The sequence below is a fragment of the Mustelus asterias genome, chromosome 16 (assembly GCF_964213995.1).
Source record: "Mustelus asterias chromosome 16, sMusAst1.hap1.1, whole genome shotgun sequence".
Lineage (NCBI taxonomy): Eukaryota > Metazoa > Chordata > Chondrichthyes > Carcharhiniformes > Triakidae > Mustelus > Mustelus asterias.
Genome location: NC_135816.1, coordinates 53,200,075 through 53,219,036, shown reverse-complemented (window position 1 = coordinate 53,219,036; position 18,962 = coordinate 53,200,075). Strand labels below are relative to the sequence as shown.

The 18,962-nt window shown below is 44.5% G+C and overlaps 1 protein-coding gene across 1 annotated transcript in view; it reads right to left on the bottom strand.

Moving 5' to 3' along the window:
* Positions 1-18,962, bottom strand: part of ablim3 (actin binding LIM protein family, member 3) — a 276,638-nt gene that overhangs the window by 129,231 nt on the left and 128,445 nt on the right. The window contains exons 3-4 of the mRNA XM_078231125.1: positions 17,978-18,161; positions 5,949-6,064 (exon numbers count right to left, since the gene is read on the bottom strand). Coding sequence (XP_078087251.1) covers positions 5,949-6,064; positions 17,978-18,161 — 300 coding nt within the window. The remainder of the gene's footprint in view (positions 1-5,948; positions 6,065-17,977; positions 18,162-18,962) is intronic.

The following is an 18,962-nucleotide window of genomic DNA, read 5'->3' as shown; positions in this document are numbered from 1 at the left end:
GTTTCTGCTCAGCGACTCTGCGCCGTCGTGTGTCGCGAAGGCCGCCTTGGAGAACGCTTACCCGAATATCAGAGGCCGAATGCCCGTGACCGCTGAAGTGCTCCCCAACAGGAAGAGAACAGTCTTGCCTGGTGATTGTCGAGCGGGTGATTGACCAGGCAAGACTGTTCTCTTCCTGTTGGGGAGCACTTCAGCGGTCACGGGCATTCGGCCTCTGATATTCGGGTAAGCGTTCTCCAAGGCGGCCTTCGCGACACACGACGGCGCAGAGTCACTGAGCAGAAACTGATAGCCAAGTTCCGCACACACGAGGACGGCCTCAACCGGGATATTGGGTTCATGTCACACTATTTGTAACCCCCACAGAGTTTCACTGGCTGTCTTGTCTGGAGACAATACACATCTTTTTAGCCTGTCTTGATGCTCTCTCCACTCACGTTGTTTTGTTTCTTAAAGACTTGATTAGTTGTAAGTATTCGCATTCCAACCATTATTCATGTAAATTGAGTTTGTGTCTTTATATGCTCTGTTTGTGAACAGAATTCCCACTCACCTGAAGAAGGGGCTTGGAGCTCCAAAAGCTTGTGTGGCTTTTGCTACCAAATAAACCTGTTGGACTTTAACCTGGTGTTGTTAAACTTCTTACTGTGTTTACCCCAGTCCAACGCCGGCATCTCCACATCATATATAAAGACAAACAGAGTAGATTGAAGACAGTGGTGGGAAACTGCATGCTGAATTTTCCTGACCCCATGGAGACATGGCTAGAGGTGGGGAGCTGCATTGCAAGGGCTCCCTGATGCATTGCTGTCTGCACAGCTTTCCGATCAATGGGCTTGGACTAGAATTGGTTGCTCACCAAATGGAAGTGGAAAGCCAATTAGGGCAACTTTGCGATGACACCAACATCTTCCTGTTGTTGGAGCAGCCCCACCAGCAAGTGTGAAGCCCGCCAGGTATTTGGAGGCGGCCATCAATAGCAGGTGGGGTGGTGTTTAGGGTCAGTGGCTCCAGGTCTTAATGACAGGGCCACGGGGATCATGGTTGACTGCAAACTCGTCTATCATTTCTCCAGTGGTGTGGTTTTCTCTCCATCCTGGTGGCCCTATCAATCTCAAGTCTCATTATTTGTTGACTTTTCTGAAGGCAACTGAGGGTGTCTCCATGTTGAAGTGCCCTTACACTCTCCTGCCTGCCTCAGCAGCACCAACATTCTTAGTTGTGGGCCCTCTGAATGGGCCCATCAGGTCCAACTTCTATCCGCGATTAGTCGGAGCTCCTGGAGGCTAACAAAGAACAAAGAACAGTACAGCACAGGAAACAGGCCCTTCGGCCCTCCAAGCCTGTGCCACTCCTTGGTCCAACTAGACCAATCGTTTGTATCCCTCCATTCCCAGGCTGCTCATGTGACTATCCAGGTAAGTCTTAAACGATGTCAGCGTGCCTGCCTCCACCACCCTACTTGGCAGCGCATTCCAGGCCCCCACCACCCTCTGTGTAAAAAACGTCCCTCTGATATCTGAGTTATACTTCGCCCCTCTCACCTTGAGCCTGTGACCCCTCGTGATTGTCACCTCCGACCTGGGAAAAAGCTTCCCACTGTTCACCCTATCTATACCCTTCATAATCTTGTACACCTCTATTAGATCTCCCCTCATTCTCCGTCTTTCCAAGGAGAACAACCCCAGTCTACCCAATCTCTCCTCATAGCTAAGACCCTCCATACCAGGCAACATCCTGGTAAACCTTCTCTGCACTCTCTCTAACGCCTCCACGTCCTTCTGGTAGTGCGGCGACCAGAACTGGACGCAGTACTCCAAATGTGGCCTAACCAGCGTTCTATACAGCTGCATCATCAGACTCCAGCTTTTATACTCTATACCCCGTCCTATAAAGGCAAGCATACCATATGCCTTCTTCACCACCTTCTCCACCTGTGTTGCCACCTTCAAGGATTTGTGGACTTGCACACCTAGGTCCCTCTGTGTTTCTATACTCCTGATGACTCTGCCATTTATTGTATAACTCCTCCCTACGTTATTTCTTCCAAAATGCATCACTTCGCATTTATCCGGATTAAACTCCATCTACCACCTCTCCGCCCAATTTTCCAGCCTATCTATATCCTGCTGTATTGCCCGACAATGCTCTTCGCTATCCGCAAGTCCAGCCATCTTTGTGTCATCCGCAAACTTGCTGATTACACCAGTTACACCTTCTTCCAAATCATTTATATATATCACAAATAGCAGAGGTCCCAGTGCAGAGCCCTGCGGAACACCACTGGTCACAGACCTCCAGCCGGAAAAAGACCCTTCGACCACTACCCTCTGTCTCCTATGGCCAAGCCAGTTCTCCACCCATCTAGCCACTTCTCCTTGTATCCCATGAGCCTTAGCCTTCTTAACCAACCTGCCATGTGGGACTTTGTCAAATGCGTTACTGAAATCCATATAGACGACATCCACGGCCCTTCCTTCATCAACCGTTTTTGTCACTTCCTCAAAAAACTCCACCAAATTTGTAAGGCACGACCTCCCTCTTACAAAACCATGCTGTCTGTCACTAATGAGATTGTTCCGTTCTAAATGCACATACATCCTGTCTCTAAGAATCCTCTCCAACAACTTCCCTACCACGGACGTCAAGCTCACCGGCCTATAATTTCCTGGGTTATCCCTGCTACCCTTCTTAAACAACGGGACCACATTCGCTATCCTCCAATCCTCAGGGACCTCACCCGTGTCCAAAGAAGCGACAAAGATTTCCGTCAGAGGCCCAGCAATTTCATCTCTCGTCTCCCTGAGCAGTCGAGGATAGATGCCATCAGGCCCTGGGGCTTTGTCAGTTTTAATGTTCCCTAAAAAACCTAACACTTCCTCTCTTGTAATGGAGATTTTCTCTAACAGGTCAACACCTCCCTCCGAGACACTCCCGGTTAACAGGCCCCTCTCCTTCGTGAATACCGATGCAAAGTATTCATTTAGGATCTCCCCTATTCCCTTGGGTTCTAAGCATAATTCCCCTCCTTTGTCCGATTTTCTCCCTGACAACTCTTTTGTTCCTAACGTATGAATAGAATGCCTTAGGATTCTCCTTAATCCTGCCTGCCAAGAATATCTCGTGACCTCTTTTTGCCCTTCTAACTCCCCGTTTGAGTTTGATGGCTTGTTAATTGGTCATCTCCGGGAAGATTGTGTCCGATGACCCTCCATGATCACTTCCGGGTTCTCGATTCAGAATTGAGGCCATCGTTGGCAACTGTGACTCAATTGGGAAAATCCAGCCGTACAGTTACAAGGAGAGACTTGAGGCACTCCAGTTATTTCCATTGGAACAAAAATGGCTGAAAGAAGATCAGTAAAATAATGAAGGGTTTTCAATGGGTCAGTTGAAAGAAATTATTTCCTCTGGTTGAGGGTGAGGGGAGGCAGTAAAAGGATCTTTGTGCTGCTCACCAAGAGGTTGACGAGAGAGGTTAGGAGAAATGTCTTTATGTTAAGGGAGTTGGGGCATGGAATATCTCACACAGACACAAAGTTATCTAATTAATGTCCCTGACTGTGACAACAGATGGAATAATAATTTTAATAGCCTGTTCCTAACATGGGAGAATTTGAAAGTTAGGACAAATGTATGGATGGATGAATGACGAAATATACATTTTAAGAGGAAATGCTTTAAACTGTTTTCTTCCTTGTTACCAGGACATAAAATACTTTGATCTTTGAATATAAAGGATCAAAACTAGAAATACAGCTGGTTCAGCACAATGTCTTAATGGAGAGGAAGTCTGAAACTGAAATGAAACGAGGAAACAATGGTAACAGCTGTATCCTGCCCTGGCTAAACAACAACCCAGCAGTTCAGGATCTCGATATGACCGGTGACATTTTTGGGTTTCCCTTGGTTACCAGTTGTCAGGCAACTGAGGAAGATATCCTAAAGTCAACTTGTAAAGTTTAACCTTAAAGGAAATTAAATTTTTCCTCTGAGATCAGAAAGGTTGCAAATTAAACTAAGAGAAGGTATGAAAACCTAATGGACACTGGAGCACCTTAATTATGATGCAGTGCATATAGGAGCGAACATTTTGTAGAAGATTGCATATTTGAGGGAATATCCTATCGAGTACATATATATTTATCAATTCTTGGGATGTGGGCATTGCTGGCTGGGCCTGTATTTATCACCCATCCCTAATTGCCCGTGAACTGGCTATTTCAGAGGGCACATAAGAGCCAACCACATTGCTGTGGATCTGGAGTCACATGTTGGCCAGAGCAGGAAAAGTAACGTTGTCCATTCACCAGCTATCTATTGTTTCCAGATGTTCAAACAAGCTAAGTAATATGACAATTATTTATATGAAACTACTTCAAATAATTAAACACAACTAATAGTATTAATAATATCTAAATTGTTACTTAAAATGTTTCTGTCAGACTTGGGATTTGTCATAAAATGTCACCAAATTTCAAAACATCTTACCTACTTCTAGTGGTCCAGTCGGGAAAAATTTGGGAAAGTTGAGCAGGCAGGCCTACCCTCCACATTCCCACCCTGACTTGCATGTTCTTTCTCCCACCCAGTAGGAAAGGCAACATGCTGCCCCTTTACTGTCACACCACAGGCAAATAATAGGGTGAGAGGGCTTCCCTGTGCAATTTCCCTGCCTTCTGCTGCTGATCCCTTCAAACACCAGAGACTGCCGGAGACATGGCGATAGTCCCTGGGTCAAGAGTGGAAAGCCAATTTAAATCTCTTGCGGAAAAGAAAAAGCCCAGAATGTTTTCCTGAAACCCAACAGGGTTGGTTCACATTGAAGTTTATTTGTGTGTTTGCCTTAGTTTGGAAGAAATGTTTGAATTGGGGATGGTCATGCTGGATGAGGTGGAATTTGTCTGTCAGCTGTTAAAAGGAGATGATCTCAAAAGGAGGTTTTGTTGAGGAGTTAGCTTAATCTGTTGGCGCCACTATCGTGCCAACAAGGGAACACACCCACAGCAAATATTTGTAGGTTGTGGAAAGGTCAAATAAACCTTGAATGATTTTTCTGGGAGATGAGATTTCTGTCCAGACAGACATGTTGCTGCTTTTATTGAAGTTTCTGGGCGAGGTTAAGGGAAATTTCTTTACATCACTAATTGTTAGCACATGAAATACTTTGGCAAAGGGAGTAGTTAATTCAGTGATGACCGTATCTGTTATAGAATCATAGAATCCTACAGTGCAGAAGGAGGCCTTTTGGCCCATCGAGTCTGCATCGACCATAATTCTATCAGGGCCTATCCCCAGAACCCCGTTGGCCTTGGGTGGGATTTTATGAGCCTTGCCTGAGCGAGATCGTAAAATCCCGCCCTATGTCTCCTCAATTAGACCATTTTGGAGTGAAGCACACTCGTAACACACAGACTAGTGTAATTAGCTCTGATGTCTGTAGAATGATGCACCTTCTCTACAGCAGAGTACTATCCTCTCCACAACAAACCTGTGTAGGACACATGTGGGACATTTCCCAAGCAGAAAGACAGATGTGGTGACTGCTTTAAACCTGGAAAATATCAGAGAGTCTGAAACCCATTCCTGCAACACACACCCTTCCCCCACAGACCCAGGCCACCCATCAAGGCAGCCAATCCATTACAACCTGCCAAGCGGTACTTGTCATGTTTTTGCTTCAAAATCTAATTTTTTAATGTGTTACTTGTCATTGTAAAGAACAGCTCTACATGTGTAAATTAGTTTGCAGATCTCAGTTATCACAAATGCCACTCCTAATTTTTTTTTCCCTGAGGTTAACTGTTCTGTGTAACAAAAGGAATTTTTAAGTTACCAATTAACATGTAAATCCAGAAGAGACAATTATTAAGTGAGGATGCAAGAGGAAAGATAGAGCATATGAAGGAAATTAGACCAGAAAGGAATTAAAGGATTGACAAACTTACGACTGGGTCCATGAATCTTTATGGGCTCTGACGTGGTAACCAAGGTATGAGAACAATGCTGACACACACAGTCTTTTCCGCTGAAGGTAACACGGTCCCCAACTGGAAATGGCTTCCTAAAAAAGAATACCAAGGACTTTAAACACAGTACATCCATCTCTCTGGCTAGCACTGTGGTTATGTGTTTTTCAAAAGATAATTACTTACTCGCAATAGCATTCCAATTTAGCCACAGAAGGCAGGCTGAAGAATGACACCTGCTTTCTAACCCATGAGTATGGTGTGCTGTTTAATGATAATTGTTTACTGTATATTCCCCTGTGTCTAATTTAGTGTCTAATCTGCGTTCAATCAGCATGTAATGTCTGTCTAAGCGTGTCATTAATAAAAACACTTAAATGGGGGTGTTGATCGATAGGCGGCAGAACAGCAAAATGGACAGTGGCAATGGGATTGTCACCATGAGCTATGAGTTCAACTTTCTCCCTGAGCATAAATCTGGTTCCGTAGATTGATCACCTATTATTGAACCCACCTATTGTTCATTTCCATCATCAAGTTCAAACGCATCTCACTTCTACTGGCAATCATTTCCTTTCCTTTAATAGGTGTTCCTTCCTCCATTTCGATCCATTGGATCAATGGCTGCCAACGGGACTGCAGTCTGAAAACATTAGCTCTTATATCTCGGTTGACACACCTTGCAGATGAGGCGCGCACGTTAATCAAATAATGCATAATGTAATAAGGTATCTTCTGCTGATGTTGAAAAGGGAATTTTCTAACATGATGAATGGCCTGTGGCCACTTTTTGGATTTATATCGACCACACTGCAACAACAAACTTCAAAATTAAGTTTTAGTTACAAGGCAAAACGTGGTTAGCAATTTCTGCGAGAAACGTGAAATTTTCAGTGGTGAAGGATGAGGATTTAGATAATTTTGTAGTTTGGAATTTCTGAACTTTAGATTAAATTTAAACAAATGAGCAGAGAGAGCCTCTGCTGGGCTGCACATGAAATCAAATTGACTTGGCTTTGAATAGATCCTCTTCTCAGTTGGCTATTAAAAAACAGATGCTTCTCCTTCTGGCCCCCTCACTTATTCGACTGAGAAGTAATCTATTCCATCAGTCATATTTAGGCTTGAAGAGGTTATTCCTTAAGGTTTCCTTATTTGACAAACCCGATAGGCTGTTCCGGTTTCATACAAATTTCTCTTTATTGGATCTTCATTGTTCTACTCTTCTTTCATCATTTTTCCTTCTAAATGTTGAATACTTTTAACCTCCGCACACTGTTTTTTAACAATTCAGTGATATGAGTCCTGGATTCTATTACATTCTGCTCTCATGTTCTTTCCAGTTTATTAGCAGATTTCTCTCAGTGAGCACTGTGGAGTCAATTGGTCAAACTGTTGTCTTACTTCAGCCCTGCTTAGGGCTGTAAACAGAGCAAGTAGCAAGAGAATAACTGGGTAAAGGAAACGCAACTGGTGAACCAAGGTTTTATCGGCTGGCACTTATATCGGAGGTAGTCATGATGTGGAGATGCTGGCGTTGAACTGGGGTAAACACAGTAAGAAGTTTAACAACACCAGGTTAAAGTCCAACAGGTTTATTTGGTAGCAAAAGCCACACAAGCTTTCGGAGCTCCAAGCCCCTTCTTCAGGTGAGTGGGAATTCTGTTCACAAACAGGGCATATAAAGACACAGACTCAATTTACATGAATAATGGTTGGAATGTGAATACTTACAGCTAATCAAGTCTTTAAGCTACAAACAACGTGAGTGGAGAGAGCATCAAGACAGGCTAAAAAGATGTGTATTGTCTCCAGACAAGACAGCCAGTGAAACTCTGCAGGTCCAGGCAGGCTGTGGGGGTTACAAATAGTGTGACATGAACCCAATATACCGGTTGAGGCCATCCTCGTGTGTGCGGAACTTGGCCTGTTGGACTTTAACCTGGTGTTGTTAAACTTCTTACTTATATCGGAAACAGACAAGAGCCAAATTGAAATATTCAAACTGAGCTGAAATTCTCAGAACCCTCAACATGAATTTTATCAATCAGTACAGCCACTATTACGTCCTCAACCTGTTCACTGGTAATACAGTTTGAGAGGGATCCCAGTTGCAATAGGGAATGCTGGAAGTTGATCTGGGGCGTGATTCTCCGGCCCTGCGCGTTCATGCACAAATTGTGCTGGGGCCGGAGAATTATGGGAGAGGGGCCACAGCATGGTCAGCGAGAACCCCTTTTGGGATTTTCCCAGCTCCCAGTGAGGGTGTGAACCAGATTAGCAGTGGGAACCTGGCGAGAATCACTGCTGGTCTCCACAAATGGAGACTAGTTGTGATGGACATGTCGGGGGGCTCGGAGGTCGTTGAATCTCCTGAGTGGTTAGGAAAATAGCTAGGTAGTGCCCAGGCACTGCCCCTGGCACCCTACCATAACCCGGGTGGTATTGCAAGGGTGTCAGGTTGGCAGTGCCAAAGGGGAGCTCCTGCACGGGCCTGAAAGGGAGGGGGGCATTTGGTGACCCCATAGTGTTGTGTCACTCACTTGTGGTGGGAAGGGGGGGTGGGGGGGGAGGAAATAGTGATGGTACCAGCTAGTAGCCCTTAACCATTGAGTGGGAGGGGAGGGGGGAGTGGTGAGTAGGGTTGTCTGGAGATTGGGCACCCCGATCTCTGGGGAACCAGCTTTGCCAGTGTCCTTAGGTTCCCACTTCAAAAATGATATTGGAGAATTCCGGCTTAAGCCCAATGGTGAGCTGGGAAGTGGAGGCCAGTGTAAAAACATGCCAAATCTTTCCTTAACCTCATTATCTATGCAACCGGGTGTTTTGCACAGTATTCTGTGGTTGGGCAGGCCTGATAGGACATAGTTTGCTGGCCTATCCGGGTGCCATATTGAAGATGTGCCCAACATCACTGACCCACTAATGAAGAAGAAAGGTGGACAAAGTGAGCCAATCAGCATCAATACAGAGTGGAATTAGACTCTGATTGGATGAGAACTAAAGAGCTGGAAGGTAAGTAATGATTGTCAGCAGGCACGCGTGTGAGACCACGAGGCCGAGGCGCCTGCAACAGAGCAGAATCACTCTACCAGGTCAGCAACAGGCGTGCAAGTAGTGAGAAACAGAGGAAACAGAATGGAAGCTTCAGGTCGATAACTCCTTCACCAGATTCTTTGGTTTGGTGGTTTGCTTAGTTCTTTCCGGAAACAAGTTATTCCAGTCTCCTTTGGTATTTGGTATGAATTTGCTCAGATATGTTTGTAACATTGGAGAGACACAAAGCAGTTGGTGTTTTACCTGCTGCAGCACACTGCTTGTTTAACATATTGTGTGTTTTGAACATGAAATTCATGTTGAACTTCTTTTAAAGCAGTGCAAGCCCACTCCCCTGACTTTGTTGCTGCAGTGTTGGACACGGTAGGCAGGTCAGCACAGGCGTAACACTGAATGTTCTGACATAGCACTTGAAGACAAACCGTGAACCATTTCCTTGAATCAGCGCCAGTTGTTTTATGGAGTAATATTGTGAATGGACCCTGACAGTTCATGCGTACTCCAGTTTACGATGTGCAAATGCCTTGTGTGCAGAAACCCTGTCTGTTCGGATGCTGTTTCTCTCATTCTATTCTCTTGAATATCCCCAATTTTAACCCACCCATCAGTACTCACTATGCCTTCAGCTTCCCGGGGCCCAGCTCTTGAATTTTCTCTCAACAGGTGGGATTTTACGGTCTCGCTCGACCCAAGACCAGAAGATCCCGCCCGCGATCAACGGACATTTCCATTGTCCGCCCCTCGCCCGCTCTGATTCCGTGGCGGGCGAAGTGGTAGAATTCCGGCGAACCTCTCTGCATTCTCCGACTCTCTGTCTGATATATCTCCTTTAAAACATTCCCAAAATCATTCTTCATGAACCAATACTTTTTTCCATCTGATGTCATATTTTCTCGGGCTTAAGCCAGAATTCTCCAATATCATTTTTGAAGTGGGAACCTAAGGACACTGGCAAAGCTGGTTCCCCAGAGATCGGGGTGCCCAATCTCCAGACAACCCTACACACCACTCCCCCCTCCCCTCCCACTCAATGGTTAAGGGCTACTTGCTGGTACCATCTCGGTGACAAATGTTTCATGGAGGCTCTTTGGGATGATTTCATATGTTGAAGGCAATATCTAAATGTAAGTTATTGTTGTCTTGTCATAATTGGGTAGAGGCAAAAGCTAATCAGAGGTGAGGGGGGAGATGGTTGGGTCATTGGCATTTATATGTAGGGGGGGCAGAGATCTCTGTCCCGATCCTATGGTTGTGTATGTTTCATTACCTCCATAGTTTATGCAGTGCACCCATGACATTCCGCTTGATTGCAGGGCACCAAGGGAAAGGCACTGCTTTAACAGATAGGTGTTTGGCACTCATCGTTTTGTGTATGATGGTCCTTGGCTTTCAACATCTTGTCCTGTGTGGCATTTTGAAAAGCTGAAACCTATTTTTTAGCCTTGGGACCCTTCAGTCAATGTAGCTAGTTGAATAGTATTTAATATCCCTCATTGTGAAAGGTTGCACAACAGGTCAAGATCAAAAATGAACATACAAAAACATGAATGAGAAGCAGGAGGTTGTCTGAGGCTTTGGCACAGTTAACTTGTATTTTTGTGGCTTCCACCTTTGTGTTCTGCGTGGCGAGGGTGGATGGGGAGGGGTGAGGTTGCAGTCGGGGGGCCCTACTGACTATAAATCCACTTCTGGCTAAATGTGCTCATAAAAAAAGTTGTGTTTTCAAAATCTTCTGCTCCATTTAATCCCTAAACCTCCCAGGCTTCTTTTTTAGATGCTGCTGCATGCCTATGATATGCATTTGGCCTGTCAGTTTTTCCACCTTCCTCAAGAGAGAGCATGATCAGCGTTGGCAGCCTACCTGTTCATTATAAATGGGGTCCAACCAACAAACATAATCTGGCATCCTGTCACCGGCCCGATCTGCACGCCACATCAACACTGACTTTCAGGCTTTATATAATCTGTGCATCGCCACTGGGTTCTCATTTCATGGATCTCTTTAAACAATGATCTTTTGCAACTCTTATGATAGAATCATAAAATCCCTACAGTGCAGAAGAGGCCATTCAGCCCATCAACTCTGCACTGACTCTCTTACAAAAGTATATTTCCGAGGCCCTCTCCCCCACCCTTTCCCTATAACCCCATGTATTTACCCCATTAATCCATCTAACCTACACATCTTGGAACACTGAGGGGCAATGTAACATGGGGAGAATGTACAAACTCCACACAGACAGTCGTCCAAGGTTCAAATTGAACCCGAGTCCATGGAGGTTTGAGGCAACAGTGCTAACCACTGTGCCACTGTGCTGTCCATTTGGTAAAAAATTATATTTCGATTTTTACCATTTGTCTCACTTTCATTTGCAATCTACCATCTTTGCACCAATGTATACTCTTAAATTGCTCAAACATTAATAACAAATTGCAATTCATCTTTTCATTTAAATATCTTTCTGTATTTTATATTTTCCTCTCCTCTGAAAGACTTGTTTTTAAAATATTTCTCATATCTACCAGATTGCAGTAAAAAGTATACAGATATGCAAAGGTAAAGTCACCATAGTCCCAGATGAGGGGGATTGAGCTGACTGGTGGTGATTTAACCTGAAGATCACCACACCTCAGGCAAGGGGCAAGGTTGAGAAGGCGGAGCCTTCATGATAGCTACTACAGGAATTGGGCCTGCACTGTTGGTGTCGATCTACATCACGAACCAACCATCCAGCCAACTGAGCTAACCGAGTCCTCACATTCAGTAATTAAAGCACATTGAAAACTGGCAGCATACCATAACTCACTATCAACCAGAAGGAAGTGAACAAAACACCGGCTCCCTTTGCTGACGTTAGCTTCCGCACAAAGTTTTTCTGAGACAAACAAAACACTGTTGTGCGTGAGAGAGCCCATAAGGAGCTATTGTTACTTTCAATGGGAGAGGTTGGTCCAAATCCAAAACAAGGGTGAATCGGGTCCAATTAAAAATTTTGTTGTCCAAATAAATATGATTTAGTCCCACTCAATCAAGTTTGAATTTGGCGATTATACCTTGGATTAAGTTCAAAAACTCCAGAGGATGCTGTTGCACTACTAAATAAAACTTGTTGACAACAGCCTGATTAGTGCTAACCATTCTAACATATACCTGTCTAACATTCACGAACACAGACCATAACACCTAGAATCATAGAATAACTACAGAGCAAAAGGAGACCATTCGGCCCATACCGACAACAATCCCACCTATGCCCTATCCCCAAAACCTCATGAATTTACCCTGCTAGTCCCCCTGACATTAAGGGGCAATTTAACATGGCCAATTAACCTAATCTGCACATCTTTGGCATGTGGGAGGAAACTGGGGCACCTGGAGGAAACCCACACAGACAGTGACCCAAGGCTGGAATTGAACCCGGGTCCCTGGTGCTGTGAGACAGCAGTGCTAATCACCATGCCACCTTGCACAATATTTTTATTCTCAGAATGTTTGAGCCAGATTTGTATCCCATTATATTGTTCCTATACATTTTGTCAATGAAAATGTTTAAATCAGGATGTAGAAACATGGTTGATGTTGATATTCTATTGAAAGTATTATTTTTATCCACTCATAGTAGGCAGTATTTAATGGGGTTTGTAAGAGCGGGAAGTGTGTGAGGTTGGGGTGGGGGTGCTTAATTAGACAGGAGCTGAAATCCTGGTTTTCTGACAGCAGGTTGAGACATAGTGGTTAAGTCCACAGTATTACAGGGACACGTCGGACTTCTCACTGTCCACCGGCGTGTTTCTATTTTCAATGGTAAGTCGATTAGATCACTTGGCTGAATGGCTGGTTTGTGATGCAGAGCGATGCCAACAGCGCAGGTTCGATTCCCATACTAGCTGAGGTTATTCATCATGGCCCGCCTTTTCAATCTTATCCCTTGCCTAAGGTGTGCTGATCCTCAGGTTAGATCACCACCAGTTAGCTCTCCTCCTCAAAGGAGGAGCCTATCATCACCTGGGACTATGGCAACTTTATCTATTTTCAATACATTTACATCCCATGAATACTCACTTTCTTAAAATTTATTCAAATTACACCCTAACTTCAAGACTGAGTCAGCAGCACAAAGTGAGCTTGTGCCTCCTGTTTCACAGTTACGTAAAAGTGGCATGCAACAGTTGACTTTTATCCATTTGGACCTGAGGTGAGCTGCTGGTTTTATGAAAATCTATGGTACATGGGAGGGGAACAGGAGATTTCCAGCTTGGATGGAGGGTCAGAAGTGGCAAAGTCTAATCAAAGGTGAGAGGGGTGAGGAGATGGCTGGGTCATTGGCATTCATATGTAGGAGTGCTGAGATCTTTGAGGTAGGGGACCAGGTGGGATCAGGCAGTGGAAAAGGCAGGCCCTGGCATCTTGAGTGTAGGTTTGGTTGGGCGGGGGAGAGGGGTTGGGGGTGGGGGGGGGGGGTGGGGGGTGTAGAGGCAGCAGTAAGGAAATGTAAAACAAGGGGCCTAAAGGGTAAAGGGTAGGTTTGGAACTGTCCAGTGTCAGGTCATGGGTGTCAAAGTGTCTGTCACGGAGAAGGTCCATAATTACTGGGCAGGAAGTCAATTCGGAACGGGGGCAGATACAGTCAGAATTGGGGATCATGGAATGTGTTAGAGGGCAAATCAAGAGATTGTAAGTTTGCATTGAGGAGAGGGCTAAAATCAGAGGAGGAATGTCTCCGGTGAGGGGTTTAGGGTCAAGGGGAGATATAGTGGCCAGGATTCTCCGATGTCGTCTGCCTCACCATTGCTGCCAGCGAGAACGGAGAATTTGGCGCATAGTCAAATCTCCAATCACAGCAGCGGGACTGAAGAATCCCAGTCGCGGATGAGGTCAGAGAATTCCAGACAGTATGTCCACTGTCACAAGGTCAAAGTATTTGGTAGGAGGTTCAAGGGTGACGGACGGAAGCCGCACAGTGATGTTCAAAGGATCAAGTGTGATGGGATCAACTCAAAGGTGCCAGAGGGAAGGTGGAGAGTGACGGGTTCCAGGTGGAGGGTGATTATCGCTCTGTCCCTGGACATTGCTCCAAACTTACGATTAAGCTGGCAGGAGTCCAGGTCCAAATGGGAGGAGGCCACTGGGAGGTGGGTGAGAAGTGTTTTGGGTGCAAAGACTTTTGGGTGTGGCTAAAGGAGGATTTGAATATCTCATAGCTCATCAGCTATATGAATAAAAGCCAGTGTTCCCTTCTGTCGTACAAATAAATTCATTAAATTCTCCACAGATGAGAATGGCTAGGCAGAAAGGCCTTGGGCTTTGGGGCCTTTTCTTGTTTCCTCCAGAGTGCTAGGGGTCATCAACTACACTCATGTGGCCATTGGAGCTCCATGGAACCAGCCAATGCCATATGTGAATTGCAAGAGGCTTCCATCTTTGAATGTGTAACTGGTCTTCAACCACAGGCAAAGAGTACCACAGCTCTGTGCTCCATTCCCATCAATTCGACTTTTTGTGTAACTCGCAGGTCCCAGAGCTTTGTGAGGCCCCGGCTCAGTTGATGGCTAGATCCTGAGTGACAAAGCCTAAAATCTCCAAATGTAGTAAGGCATCCCCAATGTGTAACAGGATAGTGGGCTAATACAGCACCTTCAACAGCACCTTCCAAACTCACAACCACTCCCATCTAGAAGGTTAAGAGCAGCAGATACATGGGATCACCCTCACTTGCAGTTTCTTTGCAAGCACATGCCATCCTAACATGGAAACATATCACCCATTCCTTCGCAGTCGCTGGGTCAAAATCCTGGAATATGCCTCTTATTGGCACTGTGGATGTACCTACACCTTTTTTTTTCTTTTTCATTCTTTTTTCTCTCTCTCCCTCCATGTCCCTTAAATAATAGGGAGGGGAGTGAGGGGAGAGTAGCTTGAGGTACGGGGAGGGGGATGAAGGGTTGCAACAAGAACTTGAGTAGAGTACTGGTAGAATGGAGGTGAACAGGAAAGATGTGGCTGATACTGAGTCCACCCAGTATGTCCAGAAAGCTCTTTGATAGTTTTAAAGTAAAAGTTTATTTATTAGTCACAAGTAAGGCTTACATTAACACTGCAATCAAGTTACTATAAAATTCCCCTCGTCGCCACATTCCGGCACCTGTTCGGGTCAATGCACCTAACCAGCATGTCTTTCAGACTGAGTGAGGAAACTGGAGCATCCGAAGGAAGCCCACGCAGACACGGGGAGAAAGTGCAAACTCCACACAGACAGTGACCCAAGCCGGGAATTGAACCGGGTCCCTGGCGCTGCGAGGCAGCAATGCTAACCACTGTGCCACCATACCGCCTGTTCATACCTGTTGCATTCTCACCTGATTTCGGGATCCACCAGTGGATACCCACACCCCCCACCCACCCTGCCATCTAATCGTATGTGTCTCCCGTGTCTGCCATTGGTCCTTTAAATTTGAATTGTAATTGCGTGTGTGCCAGCTACAGACATAGAAGTGGAAGTGGTTCTGCTGTCGGGACCCGTGTTCTTCTTATCAAATTATTTCCAGTGTGTCTACTAATTCAGCATAGTATCTCTAATAAGTGACACACATGTTGTGCTGAGAATACATTGCCTCATTCAGTGCTACGTGACCATCACTCTGTCGGGGCTATATCTGTTCTTGTGGAAACAGGTGCACCTGTTGTTGCTGCTTTTTGTGTCCTACATGGGAAGACAGCTGCACCAGGCAGCAATCTACTTGATTCACCACAATGAAACTCTGCAAAGCTTATATGCCTTAACCGCCTCTGATATTTATCCCTACAGCTATCCAGTTAATCCATCATTGTTACCATCATATTACACTGCATAGTTTTCCTTTCTAAGTTATTGCTATAGAGTCCAATAACTAGTCCTCCATGTATATAAAAAATATCCTTCATCTTCTCTTTCTTCATCAAGTTCTGGCCAAACATAGATTCCTCATTTACATCATGTTTCCCTCTCATATTTCTGATACCCCCAAGGCTTGACACTTCTACAATTTTTCCAGTGCGTTGATGAAATCCTAAATGCCAATCATAATAAATATAACTTTATTAACGGCAATGGAAAAAGTAACAGTTAATCATGATGTAACTACAAATAATAATCTTTTTACAGGAGGAGAGGAAGGGAGGACCCTCTCGCTATATTCCAATCCTCCCTGATCTTGCGTTTAAAACCAAAACTCATACACAAAAAAGGGCACAGCAAGTAACAGGTGGTTCGCCTCCCAAACCTGAAGCTTTTGATGCTATGTAAGGAATGGAGGATCTATTTGGGACAGAGTCTTTGGGCTTGTAAAAATAGCAATGGGCAACTGAAGGTATCATATTACTTGGATGGTCTGCGATTTGCACAAATACTACATTCAATTGCCCATTGCACTGGTAACATGTAAACGTATCACAGTGCACACAAGTCGTGATTGTGCAGTATCTGAATGGATAAGTGTCCTATGCACTCACTTTATCAATGGACTATCAAAGCAATTGATGAAGATGTGGAAGAAAATGATGATGCACAAAGTGCGAGAAAGGAAGAAACAGCAGTCATGGCATTTGATGAGGTGCCAAGAAATAAAAGGCACAGACTATCGACCTAGAGTTGGGTTTTATTGACAAGTCACTTCCCTCTTTGCAAACAACACTGAATGGTGACCTGGATAGTATGGATGAGTCCTCTGTGCATTCCTGGTCGCTGCCTGAAATGACTGCGGGTTTGATTAAAATCAGTAAATAAGAGTACATGCTTGAATAGGAGCCTCGAGAAATAGGTGCCTGAGAGGGCTTGATTCAGTCATTCTTAAACACATCCTGACAGCACCTGGTGCAAACCCTCAGGGAACAGGCTGAATAAGTGATATTCACCAGGAATCCCCACCTCCATGAAGATAAATCTCAGAATCGTGATTTGGCTGAGATTATAAAGTCTTTGATCCGAAAAGATGAACTGGTTTTTGGCTGCAATACATTCTGTGACTTCAATAGCTACAGGAGTACAGGAAAAGATAATCTACCTCAACATCAAAGGGAAGCAGTGTGCGAGGAGACTACACTTCAGCAGGCTGGCAGTTGCTGAGTTGTCTGAGTTGTTGCAACACAAAATGTTAGAAAACACTGAGGCACACAAAGCACCACCACCGGCCCTCAACTTCAACATCACAGCCTCATTCCAGACCACAACATATTATTTAAGTAACATCAGTCAGTTTGCTGTCCAGATGGCCATCAATCAGGTGGTAGATTGTAAGGAGACAGCAATACATCACCTTCCTACAGAGACGTCAGCCTCTCCCACGGAGCCAATGCCATTGTTACTGAGCTGCATCTCTACACCCCCACTGCCCTGTGTGACAACAATGTGAAGGAGTCTACTGACGCTCCAAAATATTGTCCAAAATGGATGCTGCGTTACATCTGACATCCATTCTTGCTAAAACAAAAGCAAGATATTGCAGATGCTAGAAATCTGAAACTAAAAAAGAGAAAATGATGGAAACACTCTGCGGGCCAGCTGACAGCACTCGTGGAGGGGGAGAAACAGAGATAATGGCCCCAACCCTACCACCTTTCCCACCCTGGAATCGGCACAAGCGAGGGTCCCACAACGGAAATCTCCGTTGACCTCGGGCGGGATCTTACGGTCTCACCTGAGTAAGGCTGTAAAATCCCGCCCAATATTTCAGGTTGAAGTCCTTTCATCAGAACTTGAAGAAGTTAGAGATGTAACAATTGATAAGAATGTGCAGAGCCAGGAGATATAAAGGGAGAGAAAGGATTGAGGGGACCTAAATATGTTACCTAAATATTGTCCGATGTTGGTTCTAATCTACTAATATTCAGCCTTCATTTTCTAATCTGGACTTTCATCCTGTAAACACACAATTTGCAAATCATATTGAAGAAATTATATTCCTGTTCAAGTTACCTGCAGACTGTGCAAACAAAGCACTTTGGGTGGAATGTTCTTCCAAGAGCTGAAATCACCTCTCCACCAATGAAGTCTCCACAACTGTCACAACGAGTCCCATACATTCGTTGATAATCCAACGTGCAGATGTATTCTCCATTTTTGTAGAAGAAGTTTGCTTGTGCCAAGTCAGAGCCACAAACTGTAAAACAACAATAATTACATGAGACTGATATGCTTCAACCCAGCACCTGGCTGTACCCTAAATCTTAGCATTGGTCGCAGTTTGCATATTTAAAATGTGATTTGAATCCAATTGTACTTTCAGTCAGATGCTGAAGTGTCCTGTTCTACACATTATCTGATCCAACTCAACCTAAATTTAAGTATATAATGAGGGTTAAATGTATAGCTATAGAAAGTTAAGGACTGACCTATGTTTGTCTCTTCTTTAAAGATAATTAAAAGAAAAACAAATAATTAATTCTGTACATTGATGAGTTATTAATTCCATCGTTTAATGTCACAAAAAAGCCTGTGTGTGTGAAGAATTGAAATGATGATGCTACATGCTAAAAAGATATTGGAATATGGTCAGATGTAACTCGTACTGTTTCCATAATTGGATCCCGCAAACCTTGCGATCACTGAATCCTCCCCCTCCCCGCCCCAGTGATTGGACCGACCACACCCTATCCTAATCACCAACATTGGATAAAAGCAAAATACTGCGGATGCTGGAAGTTGAAACAAAAACAGAAAATGCTGGAAAATTTCATCAAGTCTGACAGCATCTGTGGGGAGAGAATGTTGGCTCTATTTTCTCTCCACAGATGCTGTGAGACCAGCATTTTCTGTTTTTCTAATCACCACACACGCTCTGCTATTGGACCCCCAACAACCTTGTGGTCTTGACACCTCCATATGATTAGACAAGATTCAATGTCAGTAAAATGCAAAATCAACAATTTAATGTACTTTCAAGATGCTTCACACTCACAAA